The 18,788-nt window shown below is 42.6% G+C and overlaps 1 protein-coding gene across 3 annotated transcripts in view; it reads left to right on the top strand.

Moving 5' to 3' along the window:
- The window catches only part of LOC121584650 (cation channel sperm-associated protein subunit epsilon), a 28,704-nt gene extending 14,995 nt beyond the window's left edge, over positions 1-13,709 (top strand). For 2 of the 3 annotated variants that reach the window (XM_041900677.2, XM_041900667.2), the window contains exons 11-22: positions 3,229-3,668; positions 3,881-3,939; positions 4,040-4,118; positions 4,218-4,270; positions 4,508-4,561; positions 4,641-4,674; positions 4,910-4,989; positions 5,102-5,201; positions 5,298-5,378; positions 5,496-5,653; positions 13,145-13,198; positions 13,312-13,709. In XM_041900677.2, coding sequence (XP_041756611.1) covers positions 3,229-3,668; positions 3,881-3,939; positions 4,040-4,118; positions 4,218-4,270; positions 4,508-4,561; positions 4,641-4,674; positions 4,910-4,989; positions 5,102-5,201; positions 5,298-5,378; positions 5,496-5,653; positions 13,145-13,198; positions 13,312-13,447 — 1,328 coding nt within the window. In that variant the 3' untranslated portion in view covers positions 13,448-13,709. Of the gene's footprint in view, positions 1-3,228; positions 3,669-3,880; positions 3,940-4,039; positions 4,119-4,217; positions 4,271-4,507; positions 4,562-4,640; positions 4,675-4,909; positions 4,990-5,101; positions 5,202-5,297; positions 5,379-5,495; positions 5,654-12,885; positions 12,939-13,144; positions 13,199-13,311 lie in introns of all 3 variants that reach the window. The other variant, XM_041900686.2, reaches the window with a different exon arrangement.
- The last annotated feature ends 5,079 nt before the right edge of the window (positions 13,710-18,788 follow it).

The raw sequence follows: 18,788 nt of genomic DNA, 5'->3' as shown, positions 1-18,788 counted from the left end.
TTGCATTGGTATCCATTGTAGCAGCTCGATTTGTGCTGCTCAGCGACGCGATATGAGAGTGCGCCTAGCTGACGTTAGCTAGCTGCTTTTCGTCACTAAACTCTGACAAACAGCTGTAACCTTTTTACTCTACGTTTGTGAGTATCCATAGCAACAGTTCTGTTTTGAGCTGCTCAATGAGTACAGTTACATGTACATAATGCGATTATTGTGGATAGTCATATTTAATATAATAGTTATATTTAGAACGTTGACATGCTTTGCAAGAAGAACTATTTCCCTAATAATCGTGTTTACACGGACACATCTGAAATCTGGCTACCTGATGGCACTCTGATAAATGCAGAAAATCGCCAATCAAAATAAACGTTTTTACCACAGCGACCATGTTAATTTTGGGGAGCATATTTGATTTTGAGTTCGGACATATAAGGTTTGTATGTCAAAACTACTTCTAAGACACACACTACCGGTCAAAAGTTTTAGAACACCTTCTCATTCAAGGGTTTTTCTTTATTTTTACTATTTTCTACATTGTAGAATAATAGTGAAGACATCAAAACTATTAAATAACACATATGGAATCATGTAGTAACCAAAAGAGTGTTAAACAAATCCAAATATATTTGAGATTTGAGATTTTTCAAATAGCCATCCTTTGCCTTGATGACAGCTTTGCACACTCTTTGCATTCTATCAACCAGCTTCATGAGGTAGTCACCTGGAATGCATTTCAATTAACAGGTGTGCCACCTTAAGTTAATTTGTGGAATATCTTTCCTTCTTAATGCGTTTGAGCCAATCAGTTGTGTTGTGACAAAGTTGGGGGGGTATACAGAAGATAGCCCTTTTTGGTAAAAGACCAAGTCCATATTATGTCAAGAACAGCTCAAATAAGCAAAGAGAAACGACAGTCCATCATTACTTTAAGACATGAAGGTCAGTCAATACGGAACATGTCAAGAACTTTGAAAGTTTCTTCAAGTGCAGTCGCAAAAACCATCAAGCGCTATGATGAAACTGGCTCTCATGAGGACCGCCACAGGAATGGAAGACCCAGAGTTACCTCTGCTGCAGAGGATACGTTCATTAGAGTTACCAGCCTCAGAAATTGCAGCCCAAATAAATGCTTAAAAGAGTTCAAGTAACAGACACATCTCAACATCAACTGTTCAGAGGAGACTGTGTGAATCAGGCCTTCATGGGCGAATTGCTGCAAAGAAACCACTACTAAAGGACACCAATAAGAAGAAGAGACTTGCTTTGGCCAAGAAACACGAGCAATGGACATTAGACCGGTGGAAATGTGTCCTTTGGTCTGGAGTCCAAATTTGAGATTTTCGGTTCCATCCGGCGTGTCTTTTGTGAGACGCGGTGTGGGTGAACGGATTATCTCTGCATGTGTATTTCCCACCGTAAAGCATAAATTAGGTTTTATGGTGTGGGGGTGCTTTGCTGGTGACGCTGTCTGTGATTTAATTAGAATTCAAGGGACACTTAACCAACATGGCTACCACAGCATTCTACAGCGATACGACATCCCATCTGGTTTGGGCTTAGTGGGAGTATAATTTGTTTTTCAACAGGACAATGACCCAACATACCTCCAGGCTGTGTAAGGGCTATTTGACCAAGAAGGAGAGTGATGGAGTGCTGCATCAGATGACGTGGCCTCCACAATCCCCCGACCTCAACCCAATTGAGATGTTTTGGGATGAGTCGGACCGCAGAGTGAAGGAAAAGCAGCCAACAAGTGCTCAGCATATGTGGGAACTCCTTCAAGACTGTTGGAAAAGCATTCCAGGTGAAGCTGGTTGAGAAAATGCCAAGAGTGTGCAAAGCTGTCATCAAGGCAAATATAAAATATAATTTGATTTGCTTAACATTTTTTTGGTTACTACATGATTCCATGTGTGTAATTTCATAGTTTTGATGTGTTCACTATTATTCTACAATGTAGAAAATAGTAAAAATAAAGAAAAACCCTTGAATGAGTAGGTGTTCTAGCGTACGTTCAGTTGTTCTGAACTTATTCACACACGCTCGGCTTGTGCTAGCCCGGATCAAATACACAGCTGGAACGCCAATTTAAGGTGTTTACATGTCCTAATAATTCGAAAGATTGCTCAGAAAACCAGTTAATCATCGTATGCTCTTCGATTTTGACCTTACGCCCATTAAGATAAGCCGAGTAAAGTGTTTACATGACTATTGCATAATCTGCCTACTGCCGTAATCAGTTTATTATCAAATTATTACTGTGCATTTAAACGTACTCTATGATGAGACATAACAGAGCTGTTAGCTGGTGTTATCTAGCTTCTTTTTTCGTCGCTCTAAACTACAAACTCCTGCAAAAAATGTTATGGGAAGAAGGAATTTTTGTTCATACGCCAGATGTGAATAGCAGAGAAGTAGAGGAAGATTTCATACCCTCTAAATTTTTGTCTGACTTGTTGGGGAAGTGGTCAAAACGGCAGTTGTTTGGAAAAAAGGTGTTAATGTAGTTACTTAAACAGCTGTACCGTTAGATCCGTTGCAGATATTTTTGTTCCACGGACTGATTTGAATAGCAGAGAAGTAGACGAAAATGTCATCCCTTCCAACTTGTTGTCTAACCTATTGGGAAAGTGGTCAGAAGTTCAGTTTATAAGAATTAGAGAACATGTTGTTGATGCGGTTACTTAAACAGCTGTAACGTTTGATCGGTACCCGAGTGGCGCAGTGGTCTAAGGCACTGCATCGCAGTGCTAGCTGTGCCACATCCTGGTTCGAATCCAGGCTCTGTCGTATCCGGCCGCGACCGGGAGACCCATGGGGCGGCGCACAATTGGCCCAGCGTCGTCCAGGGTAGGGGAGGGAATGGCCGGCAGGGATGTAGCTCAGTTGGTAGAGCATGGCGTTTGCAACGCCAGGGTTGTGGGTTCTATTCCCACGGGGGGCCAGTATGAAAAATAAAATAAATAAATAAATACAAATAATGTATGCACTCACTAACTGTAAGTTGCTCTGGATAAGAGCGTCTGCTAAATGACTAAAAATGTCAATGTAAAATGTACCCAAAACGGTTCTACTTGGAACCAAAATGGTTCTACCTGGAACCACAAGGGTTCTTCAAAGGGTTCTCCTATGGGGACAGCCGAAGAACCCGTTTAGGTTCTAGATAGCACCTTTTTTTCCTAAGAGTGTATTTTATTGGTGTGCATCATCTTTTACTTTCTGCCTCAGATAACTCCTGGAACATGCTGGTGAAGATGGAGAACAACATCCTGTTCTACTGTAAAGTGGGCATGCACGAGGTGGTGCGCCTGCATAAGTGGATCGAGCCGGACAGTCGCATGGTCCTCTACCTCAACCAGAAAGAGCAGATCCACATGCTCACCCTGACACCCGAGGGGCTGCACGTCCAGAAGTACCCCATGCTGATGGAGACTAAGAGCGCCATGAAGGGCAGCTACCATGACTGTCCCTTCATCTCATTTGAGCACAGCATGAATACCATTTCCTATAACATGGATAAGGGAGACCAGATGGTCCTGTGGGCTCAGATAGTCTACCCAGAGGGCAAAGGTGTGCACGTAAAGCTCCTCAGCAACAATGAGGACCTGCTTAATATTGAGCAGAAGTCTCACTTTGAGGGTGTGAACAGTGTGGACACAGTGAACACGGTAAGGCTGTTACTGTATTGATTATGTCGTTTCCAGAAACTGGAAAGATACAGTGCTGCTCTTTACAGATATTTCCTGTCGACAGATTTGTAGCATGTTTTGTTGTTCTGCGAAACTTTGCTAATGGTCAGTGAAACGGATACATGACGAGTTACCATGGCTACACGAAGAGTCTTCTAAAGACTTATTTTATGCTTTTATTTTATTTACAGACATTTATAATCAGCCAGAAAGTGGATTACAGTGATGCAACGAGTTACACACATTTGACGTTAGTCCTTTATTGTTTAATTTGTGATTGATGTTCATTCAAAGGCTTAATTCATCAGTTTTGGGAATATATTCACATAAACTGTTAATTTACCTCACAGAAAAAAAACAAGTGGCATTCTTACCCTGGAACTAGTACCCAACCAGATTGGCAACACTTGTAATTTGCCAAAGAGTCGGGTAATGATTTTTCTAACATATTCAACAGTTAATTTCTCTTGCTGCATCTAGATTTTACTGTAGCACGTTGTTATTTACCAACTCTCATATTGTTGACAGATATCCCATTTTAATGTTGGCTGCCCACCAAATAGACATATCCGTGTTGCTAGGTAAGTGGAAACTATTCTGTAAGATTTATATTCTCTAGACAGAGTTTGTGTGACGGTGGACCGATATCTATTCTTTAACTGATAAACGTTCATGCTTTTACCCATTGTGACTTGCATGCATTTTATGTATGGGTGGTCCCGGGAATCAAACCCACTACCCTGGCGGTAGAGTATGGCGCTTGTAACAACTGAGATACAAAGGACCACATTGTAGTGATGCCGCCTTGTTATTTCCAGGCCTTGGGGAATGCCTTGTGAGATGCACAGCCTCACCAACTACACCATTCTAAGGTAATCAAGGATGTTGAGGGACTGTATTGTCTCATATTAGTATCAGTTCTCTGCATTCAAACATTCTGTTTCATCTTAGGTCTGTACTCAGAGATCAACAACAAGATGATCTAGTAAGTAACTTAGTTTGCACTTGTCAGAAATACACAGTATTGGATGTTCCTGTTGGCTAGTATACATATGTACAGTAACTATTGTAGCTAGTATTGCACCTGAGGCTGGAAATGGAAATAGTTTGTGTTGAAAACAGATTGAGTTTTGAAATTTTAGTGTTGTAGTTAAATGTGATGTTTAAAGTAAGTTATGTCGTTTTTAATAAAAGTTAAATTGCATTTATTATTGTTATAGGTTGTGGATTACGACTGGGAGAAATTTGGATGTCTACTCAAAACGCACTATAAAAATCCATTTCACCCAAGCCTTGACCTGTAAGTCAAAAAAAGAAAATGATGCATAAACGGGAATGACTAAAACTATCAGAGTAATTCTTATTGGTTCACATATTTCTATGCATGATTACAGTTTTTTTAATGTTATCAGGTATGATGGAGACAACTTTGTTCGGAACGTCGATGCCAACTTCATAGTATGGGACAGATTTGGTCGGAAGGACTATTCTTTTAACGCAACCATGCGCCAGGTACAGTTCATACGCTATCAAATAAGTGAACTTGGAGTGTGTGGGTGGGGTGGGTTTGAATTTTCCTTACCGGTATGCTCACTGGGGGTCCTTCAGGTTGCCTGTCTCCGTGAAGCTCAGACCTGGAGCTTCATGCTGACTGGGGGGAAAAGCCTGGAGGAGGCCTGGGGTCCGGAGGTACAGAGCTCCACTCTTTATATACTGTAGTTCTCTTGATCTGTATACATTTCTAACTGCCAGAAACATATCCTATCATTGTTCTATAAACTTCAATTCTTCTTATTCCCTTTCCAGAACTACAGGACTTGTTTTAAGGTCATCCCTGGCAAGTTGGGGAACCTGGACCAGCCTTATGAAATAATGAACAGAAGCTCCAAAAACTTTCTGACATTTTCCCAGGTGGACAGTGCTACCTATGTGTTCAATGTCAAGATACTGGACCCCAATTACAGGTGAATGACCACTGTCCAGGGTTGGGGTCATTTCGAATTTAATTTGAAATTCTGATTAAATTCTTGAATTAACTCATGAAGTGGAGAATTTATATTGAATTCAATTCGAATTTCAACAATCTTCAAGTTATGTAATTGGAATTAGACTGTGTGAATTGCTATTGTAAAAACATTGCATCTATTGAATTGGAATTCAATATTTGTACATTTCCCAGTCAATGGAATGAATGCACTTAGTATCAAAAGTTGACTGCAGGATTTATTTATTTTTACATTTCAACTTGTATTTATATATTTCCAGTATAGTAATAATAATAATATGCCATTTAGCAGACGCTTTTATCCAAAGCGACTTACAGTCATGCGTGCATACATTTTTTGTGTATGGGTGGTCCCGGGGATCGAACCCACTACCTTGGCGTTACAAGCGCCGTGCTCTACCAGCTGAGCTACAGAGGACCACATACTGTATAGCTAGGCTGAACAGTGACATGATCAGCCTGAAACCCTGAGGGAATGTAATTGGAATTTGTGCAATTGTTGGGGATAATGTTGAATTGGAAATTGAATTTCTGGAATTGACCCTAACATTGGAATTGAATTATCTCTGAATTCAAAGACTGACCTGGAATTTGACTTGAATTAAATGGAATTTACAGTGAGCAATAATTTAATTATAATTTAATTTGTGGAATGCACCCCAACCCTGCCACCCCCAGTGGTTGCAGAACAAATAACTTACTCCATCCCCTTTGAACCGAAACAAACACACACAAATCAAATCAAATTTAATTGGTCACACGCTCCAAATACAACAGGTGTAGACTTTACAGTGACATGCTTACTGACGAGCCCTTAACCAACAGTGACATGCTTACTGACGAGCCCTTAACCAACAGTGACATGCTTACTGACGAGCCCTTAACCAACAGTGACATGCTTACTGACGAGCCCTTAACCAACAGTGACATGCTTACTGACGAGCCCTTAACCAACAGTGACATGCTTACTGACAAGCCCTTAACCAACAGTGACATGCTTACTGACAAGCCCTTAACCAACAGTGACATGCTTACTGACGAGCCCTTAACCAACAGTGACATGCTTACTGACGAGCCCTTAACCAACAGTGACATGCTTACTGACGAGCCCTTAACCAACAGTGACATGCTTACTGACGAGCCCTTAACCAACAGTGACATGCTTACTGACAAGCCCTTAACCAACAGTGACATGCTTACTGACAAGCCCTTAACCAACAGTGACATGCTTACTGACAAGCCCTTAACCAACAGTGACATGCTTACTGACAAGCCTTTAACCAACAATGCAGAGTTAAGAAGTAAGACAAATATTTGCTAAAGTAGGAAATAGTAAGACGACAAAAACAGTAAAAGGCTATATACAGAGTACCGGGTAATAACAAGGCTATATACAGAGTACCAGGTAATAACAAGGCTATATACAGAGTACCGGGTAATAACAAGGCTATATACAGAGTACCAGGTAATAACAAGGCTATATACAGAGTACCAGGTAATAACAAGGCTATATACAGAGTACCGGGTAATAACAAGGCTATATACAGAGTACCGGGTAATAACAAGGCTATATACAGAGTACCAGGTAATAACAAGGCTATATACAGTGTACCAGGTAATAACAAGGCTATATACAGAGTACCGGGTAATAACAAGGCTATATACAGAGTACCAGGTAATAACAAGGCTATATACAGAGTACCGGGTAATAACAAGGCTATATACAGAGTACCGGGTAATAACAAGGCTATATACAGAGTACCAGGTAATAACAAGGCTATATACAGAGTACCAGGTAATAACAAGGCTATATACATAGTACCGGGTAATAACAAGGCTATATACAGAGTACCGGGTAATAACAAGGCTATATACAGAGTACCAGGTAATAACAAGGCTATATATTTTTTACATTTACATTTTAGTCATTTAGCAGACGCTCTTATCCAGAGCGACTTACAGGAGCAATTAGGGTTAAGTGCCTTGCTCAGGGGCACATTTACGTCATTTAGCAGACGCTCTTATCCAGAGCGACTCACCAATTGGTGCGTTCACCCTATAGCCAGTGGGATAACCACTTTACAATTTTGGGGGGTAGAAGGATTACTTTATCCTATCCCAGGTATTCCTTAAAGAGGTGGGGTTTCAAATGTCTCCGGAAGGTGGTGAGTGACTCCGCTGTCCTGGCGTCGTGAGGGAGCTTGTTCCACCATTGGGGTGCCAGAGCAGCGAACAGTTTTGACTGGGCTGAGCGGGAACTATGCTTCCGCAGAGGAAGGGGAGCCAGCAGGCCAGAGGTGGATGAACGCAATGCCCTCGTTTGGGTGTAGGGACTGATCAGAGCCCGGAGGTACAGAGGTGCCGTTCCCCTCACTGCTCCATAGGCAAGCACCATGGTCTTGTAGCGGATGCGAGCTTCAACTGGAAGCCAGTGGAGTGTGCGGAGGAGGGGGGTGACGTGAGAGAACTTGGGAAGGTTGAACACCAGACGGGCTGCGGCATTCTGGATGAGTTGTAGGGGTTTAATGGCACAGGCAGGGAGGCCAGCCAACAGCGAGTTGCAGTAGTCCAGACGGGAGATGACAAGTGCCTGGATAAGGACCTGTGCCGCTTCCTGTGTAAGGCAGGGTCGTACTCTCCGAATGTTGTAGAGCATGAACCTGCAGGAGCGGGTCACCGCCTTGATGTTGGCGGAGAACGACAGGGTGTTGTCCAGGGTCACGCCTAGGCTCTTCGCACTCTGGGAGGAGGACACAGCGGAGTTGTCAACCGTGATGGCGAGATCATGGAACGGGCAGTCCTTCCCCGGGAGGAAGAGCAGCTCCGTCTTGCCAGGGTTCAGCTTGAGGTGGTGATCCGTCATCCATACTGATATGTCTGCCAGACATGCAGAGATGCGATTCGCCACCTGGTTATCAGAAGGGGGAAAGGAGAAGATTAGTTGTGTATCGTCAGCGTAGCAATGATAGGAGAGGCCATGTGAGGATATGACAGAGCCAAGTGACTTGGTGTATAGGGAGAAAAGGAGAGGGCCTAGAACTGAGCCCTGGGGGACACCAGTGGTGAGAGCACGTGGTGCGGAGACAGCTTCTCGCCACGCCACTTGGTAGGAGCGACCGGTCAGGTAGGACGCAATCCAGGAGTGAGCCGCGCCGGAGATGCCCAGCTCGGAGAGGGTGGAGAGGAGGATCTGATGGTTCACAGTATCAAAGGCAGCAGACAGGTCTAGAAGGACAAGAGCAGAGGAGAGAGAGTTAGCTTTAGCAGTGCGGAGAGCCTCCGTGACACAGAGAAGAGCAGTCTCAGTTGAATGACCAGTCCTGAAACCTGACTGGTTTGGATCAAGAAGGTCATTCTGAGAGAGATAGCAAGAGAGTTGGCTAAAGACGGCACGCTCAATAGTTTTGGAAAGAAAAGAAAGAAGGGATACTGGTCTGTAGTTGTTGACATCAGTGGGATCGAGTGTTGGTTTCTTGAGAAGGGGAGCAACTCTCGCTCTCTTGAAGACGGAAGGGACATGGCCAGCGGTCAAGGATGAGTTGATCAGCGAGGTGAGGTAGGGGAGAAGGTCACCGGAGATGGTCTGGAGAAGAGAGGAGGGGATGGGGTCAAGCGGGCAGGTTGTTGGGCGGCCTGCAGTCACAAGTCGCAGGATTTTATCTGGAGAGAGAGGGGAGAAAGAAGTCAAAGCATAGGGTAGGGCAGTGTGAGTAGGACCAGCAGTGTCATTAGACTTAACAAACGAGGATCGAATGTCGTCAACCTTCTTTTCAAAGTGGTTGACGAAGTCATCCACAGAGAGAGAGGGGGGGGCGGGGGGGAGGATTCAGGAGGGAGGAAAATGTGGCAAAGAGCTTCCTAGGGTTAGAGGCAGATGCTTGGAATTTAGAGTGGTAGAAAGTGGCCTTAGCAGCAGAAACAGATGAAGAAAATGTAGAGAGGAGGGAGTGAAAAGATGCCAGGTCGGCAGGGAGTTTAGTTTTCTTCCATTTCCGCTCCGCTGCCCGGAGCTCTGTTCTGTGAGCTCGCAATGAGTCATCAAGCCACGGAGCTGGAGGGGAGGACCGAGCCGGCCGGGAGGATAGGGGACACAGAGAGTCAAAGGATGCAGAAAGGGAGGAGAGGAGGGTTGAGGAGGCAGAATCAGGAGATTGGAGGGAGAAGGATTGAGCAGAGGGAAGAGATGATAGGATGGAAGAGGAGAGAGTAGTGGGAGAGAGAGAGCGAAGGTTGCGGCGGCGCATTACCATCTGTGTAGGGGCAGAGTGAGTAGTGTGGGAGGAGAGCGAGAGAGAAAAGGAAACAAAGTAGTGGTCGGAGACATGGAGGGGAGTTGCAGTGAGATTAGTAGAAGAGCAGCATCTAGTAAAGATGAGGTCAAGCGTATTGCCTGCCTTGTGAGTAGGGGGACGGTGAGAGGGTGAGGTCAAAAGAGGAGAGAAGTGGAAAGAAGGAGGCAGAGAGAAATGAGTCAAATGTGGACATAGGGAGGTTGAAATCCCCCAAAACTGTGAGGGGTGAGCCATCCTCAGGAAAGGAACTTATCAAGGCGTCAAGCTCATTGATGAACTCTCCAACGGAACCTGGAGGGCGATAGATGACAAGGATATTAAGCTTAAATGGGCTAGTGACTGTGACAGCATGGAATTCAAATGAGGAGATAGACAGATGGGTTAGGGGAAAAATTGAGAATGTCCACTTGGGAGAGATGAGGATTCCTGTGCCACCACCCCCTCTGACCAGATGCTCTCGGGGTATGCGAGAACACATGGTCAGACGAGGAGAGAGCAGTAGGAGTAGCAGTGTTTTCAGTGGTAATCCATGTTTCCGTCAGCGCCAGGAAGTCGAGGGACTGGAGATTAGCATAGGCTGGGATGAAGTCAGCTTTGTTGGCAGCAGAACGGCAGTTCCAGAGGCTGCCTGAGACCTGGAACTCCAGGTGTGGGGTGCGTGCAGGGACCACCAGGTTAGAGAGGCAGCAGCCACGCGGTGTGGGGCGTTTGTGTAGCCTGTGCAGAGAGGAGAGAACAGGGATAGGCAGAGGCATAGTTGACAGGCTGTAGCAAATGGCTACAATAATGCAGAGGAGATCGGAATGAAATGAACTAAACATCTGGGACAGTAGAGAGCAGGGCCTCCCTCACCAAAAACTTCTACTTCTAACAACTATAATTGTTTCACTGAACCACCCGAACAAAAACTCTACCAACTTCCACCTTTAGAAATCAGAATTGTTGTGAACCACAGCGGTTCAATGTTTAAAGGAATAGACTCAACCCACTTTATTCAGCTAGCTAACTATGACACCATAGCTAACTAGCATGCTAGCATCCAAAAACACACAGTTTAGCACCAACACTTGCATCCAAAAACACACAGTTTAGCGCCAACACTTGGTCACAACAAACCACCAATAGTGTGTTAACACACTAAGCAGATAATTCGTGTCCGTGTCTGTTGGCTAGCTAGCAATGGCCACTGTGTTGACCTTGTTTGAAGAACGGCTAGCTAGCTAGCTTCGTGCTACCCCGGCACCGCCCGAACAACAATGCCAACCCACAGTAACTAACCACAACAGCCCACGATGCCTAGCTATGACGCCATAGCTAACTAGCATGCTAGCATCCAATAACACACAGTTTAGCACCAATACTTGGTTACAACAAACCACCAAGAGTGTGTTAACACACTAAACAGATAATTCATGTCCGTGTCTAGTTTCTTTCGTAACGCAGCAAAAAATTAAGCGTTGGTTAGCTAGCACATTAACATTGGAAACAACTCTCCACCGTTGCACTAAACAGATAAGTACCAATAAACGTTACCAGTAGCTACCCGCTAGCTAGCTAGCATACCAAGAGTGTGTTAACACACAAAACAGATCATTCATGTCCGTGTCAAGTTCCTTTCATAACGCAGCAAAAAAATTAAACGTTGGCTAGCTAGCTAGCACATTAGCTAGCACATTAACATTGGAAACCACTCTCCACCATTGCACTAAACAGATAATAACCAATAAACGTTACCAGTAGCTACCCGCTAGCTAGCTAGCCTCGTGCTTCGCCGGGCTCCGCCGTAACAATACTTAAACAATACGTAAACAATACTTGCCTACAATAATTGCCTACGGAAACCTACAATAACTACCTAAATAAGCTAGTACCAGGTAATAACAAGGCTATATACAGAGTACCGGGTAATAACAAGGCTATATACAGAGTACCAGGTTATAACAAGGCTATATACAGAGTACCGGGTAATAACAAGGCTATATACAGAGTACCAGGTAATAACAAGGCTATATACAGAGTACCAGGTAATAACAAGGCTATATACAGAGTACCGGGTAATAACAAGGCTATATACAGAGTACCAGGTAATAACAAGGCTATATACAGAGTACCAGGTAATAACAAGGCTATATACAGAGTACCGGGTAATAACAAGGCTGTATACAGGAAGTACCAGGTAATTACAAGGCTGTATACAGGAAGTACCAGGTAATTACAAGGCTGTATACAGGAAGTACCAGGTAATTACAAGGCTATATACGAAGTACCAGGTAATAACAAGGCTGTATACAGGAAGTACCAGGTAATAACAAGGCTGTATACAGGAAGTACCAGGTAATAACAAGGCTGTATACAGGAAGTACCAGGTAATAACAAGGCTGTATACAGGAAGTACCAGGTAATTACAAGGCTGTATACAGGAAGTACCAGGTAATAACAAGGCTGTATACAGAGTACCAGGTAATAACAAGGCTGTATACAGGAAGTACCAGGTAATTACAAGGCTATATACCGGAAGTACCAGGTATTAACAAGGCTGTATACAGAGTACCAGTACTGAGTCAATGTGCAGGGGTACCAGGTAATAACAAGGCTATATACAGAGTACCATATACAGAACCCCATTTCAAGCTTATCTTTCTAAAAAACGTAAAGTTATTTCAGAATATTTTGGCAAGCTGGCTATGTCATTGATGCTGCTTTGTAGTATACACCTCAGAAATGTTATTTAGGTGACATTGCGTTAAGTGGACTCTTTCTTTTTTTTTTTTGGCCAATAGTCATTGTTCCCTGCTCATCATGTCTTGTAGTAAGAGGTGGAGGCCACAAGGTGGCAGCTGTCAACCACATTTTAACCATGTCAGTCATGTTTATTGACTGTCATTGTGCTTTTCATCAGGTATTTCTTAAACTATGGATTGGGACCCAAACTGGGCCCTGAGCTTGTGAGAGGTGGGTCGTGGGTTATGGGAATACATTTATAATCACGTTATTTCTTGTTAATTTGGCCGTTTGAGGACAATTTGGGTCCCGGGAGAACAAACAATTTCTCGTTGGGGTCTCGAGCTGAAAGGTTTTAAGAACCCCTGCTCTATACCAAAGATTAAAATAAAATGGAATACTGCCTTCATTCAGCTTGATCTATCTTCTTTTCTCAGCTTCTGTGACCTTCATGCTGTGTTTGCAGTCCAGACCTATGGCATTACAATTCCGTAAGTTATGGGGCAGAGAAAATGGCTATGATAAATAAAAACCTGACATATTGCTTTTCAGCATTGCTAGGTCAGTTGCTCAACAAATATCTTTGCATTCTTTTTCATTTCAGGAAGCATCAGCATCTAACTACATATGTGGCCATAGTGTTTACCCTTTTCTCACTCTGTATACTGGGCTACAGTTACTGTCAATATGTGACTATTTTCAGGTATCTGCTGGCAACCAGAAAGCATAAATACGAATAGGTAATTGAAATACTTTCACCAAAAGTTGTTTTATTTCAATCTTACTGTTTGTAATTATATGTTTAACATCAGTTATGCATCTTTGAGTCATGATATGTATTTTATAGATTGTCATGGTCTCCTACATGTCTATGCCGTTAATGGAATTGAAATATGATGTTTAAGAACCAATCCCAAAAGTAATGTTGAACTTTGAACTTTTTGTGTCTTGATTTCTTGGTGCTCTTTCAAAAAATTTATAATAAACCAAGGAGAATATAAACCAAGACTGGGTAGTTATGTCTAACCTTCAGTTTTCATTACTCTTTTGTTAGATTAGATGGATTATTTAAAGCAATAGCTATTTGATTAAGTTTCTCAGAGGCTTCATAAGATTTTGTATTTATAAATGCTAGGTTGATTAATGGATAGCCGAACCTCCGCGTCTCATCAGCAATTTCCAGGTTGACTAAACGACTGTCAATGTATCGTTCCAAAGCGCTTCACTACAGCACAACAGTGGCCACCAGTTACCTGAGAATTTTGTAAATTTTCAGTTGGATATTTTTGTGGGAAAATACTATTAAACTTGGAAAATATTTAACATGATTTTGGTTTATTAGAAGACATTTCATTTTGGTGTTTGAATGGCAATTTCATGCAGAAAATATTCACTTTCGCTAACAACTCAAATCGCAAACTGTCTCCAGGCAGTACTATAGCTAGCTTGCCAGCTCGCCGACTGATTTGCACAGCTGTTAGCTTATGAATGTTAAATTGTACGAAGCTTTCGGATGCGGGACTAGTGGTGAACTACTTTCTGAACTTAAGGTATAATTTGTCTGTTTGTACGATTAACTACGTTAAGTAGTTAGCAAGCTAGCTAACTAGATCAGTGCAACAAATAAGTAAAAATAACTAGTTGGAGGGTGTGGATTGAAGAAAACTAGCGAAAGTGCACCAGGACCTGAAGAAATTCCTAATGGCAAACGAGACGATAATTTTGAACATCTATGATATGGTGAGTTATGTATTTAGTTAAGTTAATGTCACATTTAAATTGCTTAAATGTAAAAACACTAACCAGAATACAGCAGCTCGCAGCTAATTTATTCCTAACGCCCGGTGTTTAATTGGCAAGCAAACGTTAGCTAAAAAGCGAGCTAGCTATCCAGCTAACTACTGTAGCTAACAAGATTTGTGTCTGAAGCTGAGGATGGATGGAGCATTGATAGAACCCCGAGCTATTGCTGATGTATGGCTATGGAAATGTTAACCCCAAAACTAAGATTTAACTGGGCTAACAGCCAGGGTCAGGATGTTTGACTGTCTCCGGTGGCGTCTGTTTTGTAATCTAGCTAAATCATAATCTGCCTGTCGGTGGGAAGCAAAAACACAGCCAGCCCTGGGTCTGACTGTCAGTGTGGAGAGTGGGACGCTCATAGGACCCTGTATCAGCAGTGGTTATCCTACACTTAGGACTTACATCTTCTAAAATAGATTACTTGCTAACATTACTGAGACTGTTTAAACGTCCACATCAATAGAAATCCACTTTTTCGAGCTGAAAGACGTTGGCCAGAGTTTACCCATGATGTTGCACAACGATTTAAGTCAATAGATCATTGTTTTAGTCAATGATATATCTAGCTGGGTTTGAAGTGACATCCGAACTGCCCACTTTGTGCAAATCCGTGTGAATGCCGTGACTTTGACTGTGACATGATGTACAAATTATTTTCAGCCTATGTTTCAGGGCTGGGTTTTATTCGAATGTTACCACTCACCAGCATGGCATTGTTCATTAATCATAAACAGCTGCAAAGCTATTCCTCTTCCTGACTGAGATGAGCCAAACAGCCTTCTGTCCATTTGGCTGCCTGAGCCATGGATCAAATTAAGATAGGGGGTACAAACGTATGTTTTTGCACCAACACTTTTTTTTGTCAATTTTCACTTTTAGCTAGTCTGTATGAAAAGTCTATATACACAGTGGACAAAATATTAGGAACACCTGTCCCCTCCGTGACAGACTGGCCAGGTGAATCCAGGTGAAATATGATCCCTTATTGATGTCACCTGTTAAATCCACTTACATTTACATTTTAGTCATTTAGCAGACGCTCTTATCCAGAGCGACTTACAGTTAGTGAATACATATTTTTTTATACTGGCCCCCCGTGGGAATCAAACCCACAACCCTGGCGTTGCAAACGCCATGCTCTATCAACTGAGCTACATCCCTGCCGGCCATTCCCTCCCCTACCCTGGACGACGCTGGGCCAATTGTGCGCCGCCCATGAGTCTCCCGGTCGCGGCCGGCTGCGACAGAGCCTGGATTCGAACCAGGATCTCTAGTGGCACAGTTAGCACTGCGATGCAGTGCCTTAGACCACTGCGCCACTCAGGAGATAGTCCTCTGTAGCTGTGGTCCTCTGTAGCTCAGCTGGTAGAGCACGGCGCTTGTAACGCCAGGGTAGTGGGTTCGATCCCCGGGACCACCCATACACAAAAATGTATGCACGCATGACTGTAAGTCGCTTTGGATAAAAGCATCTGCTAAAATGGCATATTATGGCATATTACTGTTCAATCAGTGTAGATGAAGGGGAGGTGACAGATTAAATAAGGACTTTTAAGCCATGAGACAATTGAGACATGGATTGTGTATCAATCAATCAATCAAATTGTATTTACAAAGCCCTTTTTACATCAGCAGATGTCACAAAGTGCTATACAGAAACCCAGCCTAAAACCCCAAACCGCAAGCAATGCAGATGTAGAAGCACGGTAGCTAGGAAAAACTCCCTATAAAGGCAGAAACCTAGGAAGAAACCTAGAGAGGAACCAGGCTCTGAGGGGTGGCCAGTCCCCTTCTGGCTGTGCCGGGTGAAGATTATAACAGTACATGGCCATTAAGGCCAGATTTTTCTCCAAGATGTTCAAACGTTCATAGATGACCAGCAGGGTCAAATAATAATCACAGTGGTTGTAGAGGTTGCAACAGGTCAGTACATCAGGAGTAAATGTCGCTTAGCTTTTCATAGCCGGGCATTTAGAGGTTGAAATAGCAGGTGCGGTAGAGAGAGAGAGTTGAAAACAGCAGGTCAGGGACAAGGTAGCACGTCCGGTGAACAGGTCAGGGTTCCGTAGCCGCAGGCAGAAGAGTGGAAACTGGAGCAGTAGCACAACCAGGTGGACTGGGGACAGCAAGGAGTCATCAGGCCAGGTAGTCCTGAGGCATGGTCCTAGGGCTCAGGTCCTCCGAGATGGGAGGGAGAGAGAATTAGAGGGAGCATACTTAAATTCACACAGGACACCATATAAGACAGGAGAATAACACCAGATATAACAGACTGACCCTAGCCCCCCGACACATAGACTATTGCAGCATAGATACAGTGGGGGAAAAAAGTAGTCAGCCACCAATTGTGCAAGTTCTCCCACTTAAAAAGATGAGAGAGGCCTGTAATTTTCATCATAGGTACACGTCAACTATGACAGACAAAATGAGAAAAAAAATCCAGAAAATCACATTGTAGGATTTTTAATGAATTTATTTGCAAATTATGGTGGAACATAAGTATTTGGTCAATAACAAAAGTTTCTCAATACTTTGTTATATACCCTTTGTTGGCAATGACACAGGTCAAACGTTTTCTGTAAGTCTTCACAAGGTTTTCACATGTAGTGTCGAGAAAACAATGCTAATTATGCTGTGAGAACAAGGAAATCCGCTGACACTGTACTTCGATTATAAAGGTTTATTATATCAAAGGATTCCAGCGTCAATTTACAGATATCTGCAGACATCTGGAGAATAACCGGCTCCAATCTCTAATATGTTATTCTCCCTGTCCTTTGTCCCAAACCATAGTATATATCCTATGTAACCTGATATGAGTGTTTTCCCCTACAGACCAATCCCAGGACTCCACCTAACAGACTTCCTCTGCTTTAGGGTGCCCCTATAGAACTGCTCTCCAGATGCTCCCTTAAGCTGAGTCAACATCCTCTAAGACCATTTGCAACCATTAGCAAAGTCATAAATTGTTCAGATACCACATATTTCCCCCCTTCGAGACTAACTAAGTCTCGAAAACAAAAATAATAGGATTATGACAAAGAACAATTTTTCTCTTATTGAGTAACTAACAATAAACCACATTTTATGGAGAGTAAACACCTTTTTCTATGGAGTGTAAATACATTTCTATGAAATATGAACAAATCTTTATGGAGTGTAAATACATTTCTATGAAATATGAACAAATCTTTATGGAGTGTGAGAGCGAAAAACCTGTCTGGCAGCTTTCTTTCCAAATATCCATCAATCAATCAAGACAGTAAAATTCTCTCACGGCCCCTCTGCCCCAGGCAACCACTTAAGTACTCCAGATCAATTCATACATCTTTATCAATGCATTTTAAACTATGATGCAATTAAATACACATGAAAGCCTCAGCAAACAAAATACAATCAAATTTGTCCACATTCAGGCTGGTCGACCCATCGGACCCTCCTGTGGATTCTCTCTGTCCCTGCCTAGACCCAATATCCCTAATCATCCACGAAATAAACAAAAACATCTGAGATCCCCACATGTACCCAACTACAGCAAATATCATTCTTCAAAAATTAATACAGAAAAAGAATATGACACAAATTATGTATTACACATGCAAATATGTCTATATATCATTGCAGACACTGGAATGTAGTCCACTACACTTCATCTCCTCAGCAGTGTCGACTTCCAATGCATCGTCGATGATGGAATCTGAACATTTCCACACCTTCCTTGTTCCACTTCCTCCAGTCCATTCATATTGTCCCTTCATATTGTCCCTTCTACACATTCCCCCATATGCTTCTGGAAGAAAAGAAAAGACCAAACAGTATCTTTTGCAAAACAACACATTCAAATTAAAACATCAATATCAACTAAAAATTGTATATAAAATTATATATAAAATTAATCACATTCCATTTCCCCCCTTTGATTCATCACAAAATACTAACTATCACACTAATATTTAAAAACGTGAAAAATGATCGGATATTCAAAATTGATATCTATCCATCAATACTCCTTTGAGTCTTGACAGAAGGTTAAACCCTCTTATTGTTTAATTTGCAAAACCCTTCAAATTATAGGTAATATTATCTATGTTATCTTCCAACATTTTACACCATACCATGGAAAAAGTCCCCACTTCTCTCCTAGACTTATCCTCCAATGGTAGGCTTCCAGACTATTAAACTTCTCTCTTTCAGAATCATATTTATCTATGTCCCTTGCTTCCCCTCTTTTAATTGTAAAAACCTCATATGGACACTTCAACATCGACATGTAACAAC

This window comes from Coregonus clupeaformis, chromosome 1 (genome assembly GCF_020615455.1).
Source record: "Coregonus clupeaformis isolate EN_2021a chromosome 1, ASM2061545v1, whole genome shotgun sequence".
NCBI classification, from domain to species: Eukaryota; Metazoa; Chordata; class Actinopteri; order Salmoniformes; family Salmonidae; genus Coregonus; species Coregonus clupeaformis.
This window is presented reverse-complemented; position numbering and strand designations above follow the sequence as displayed.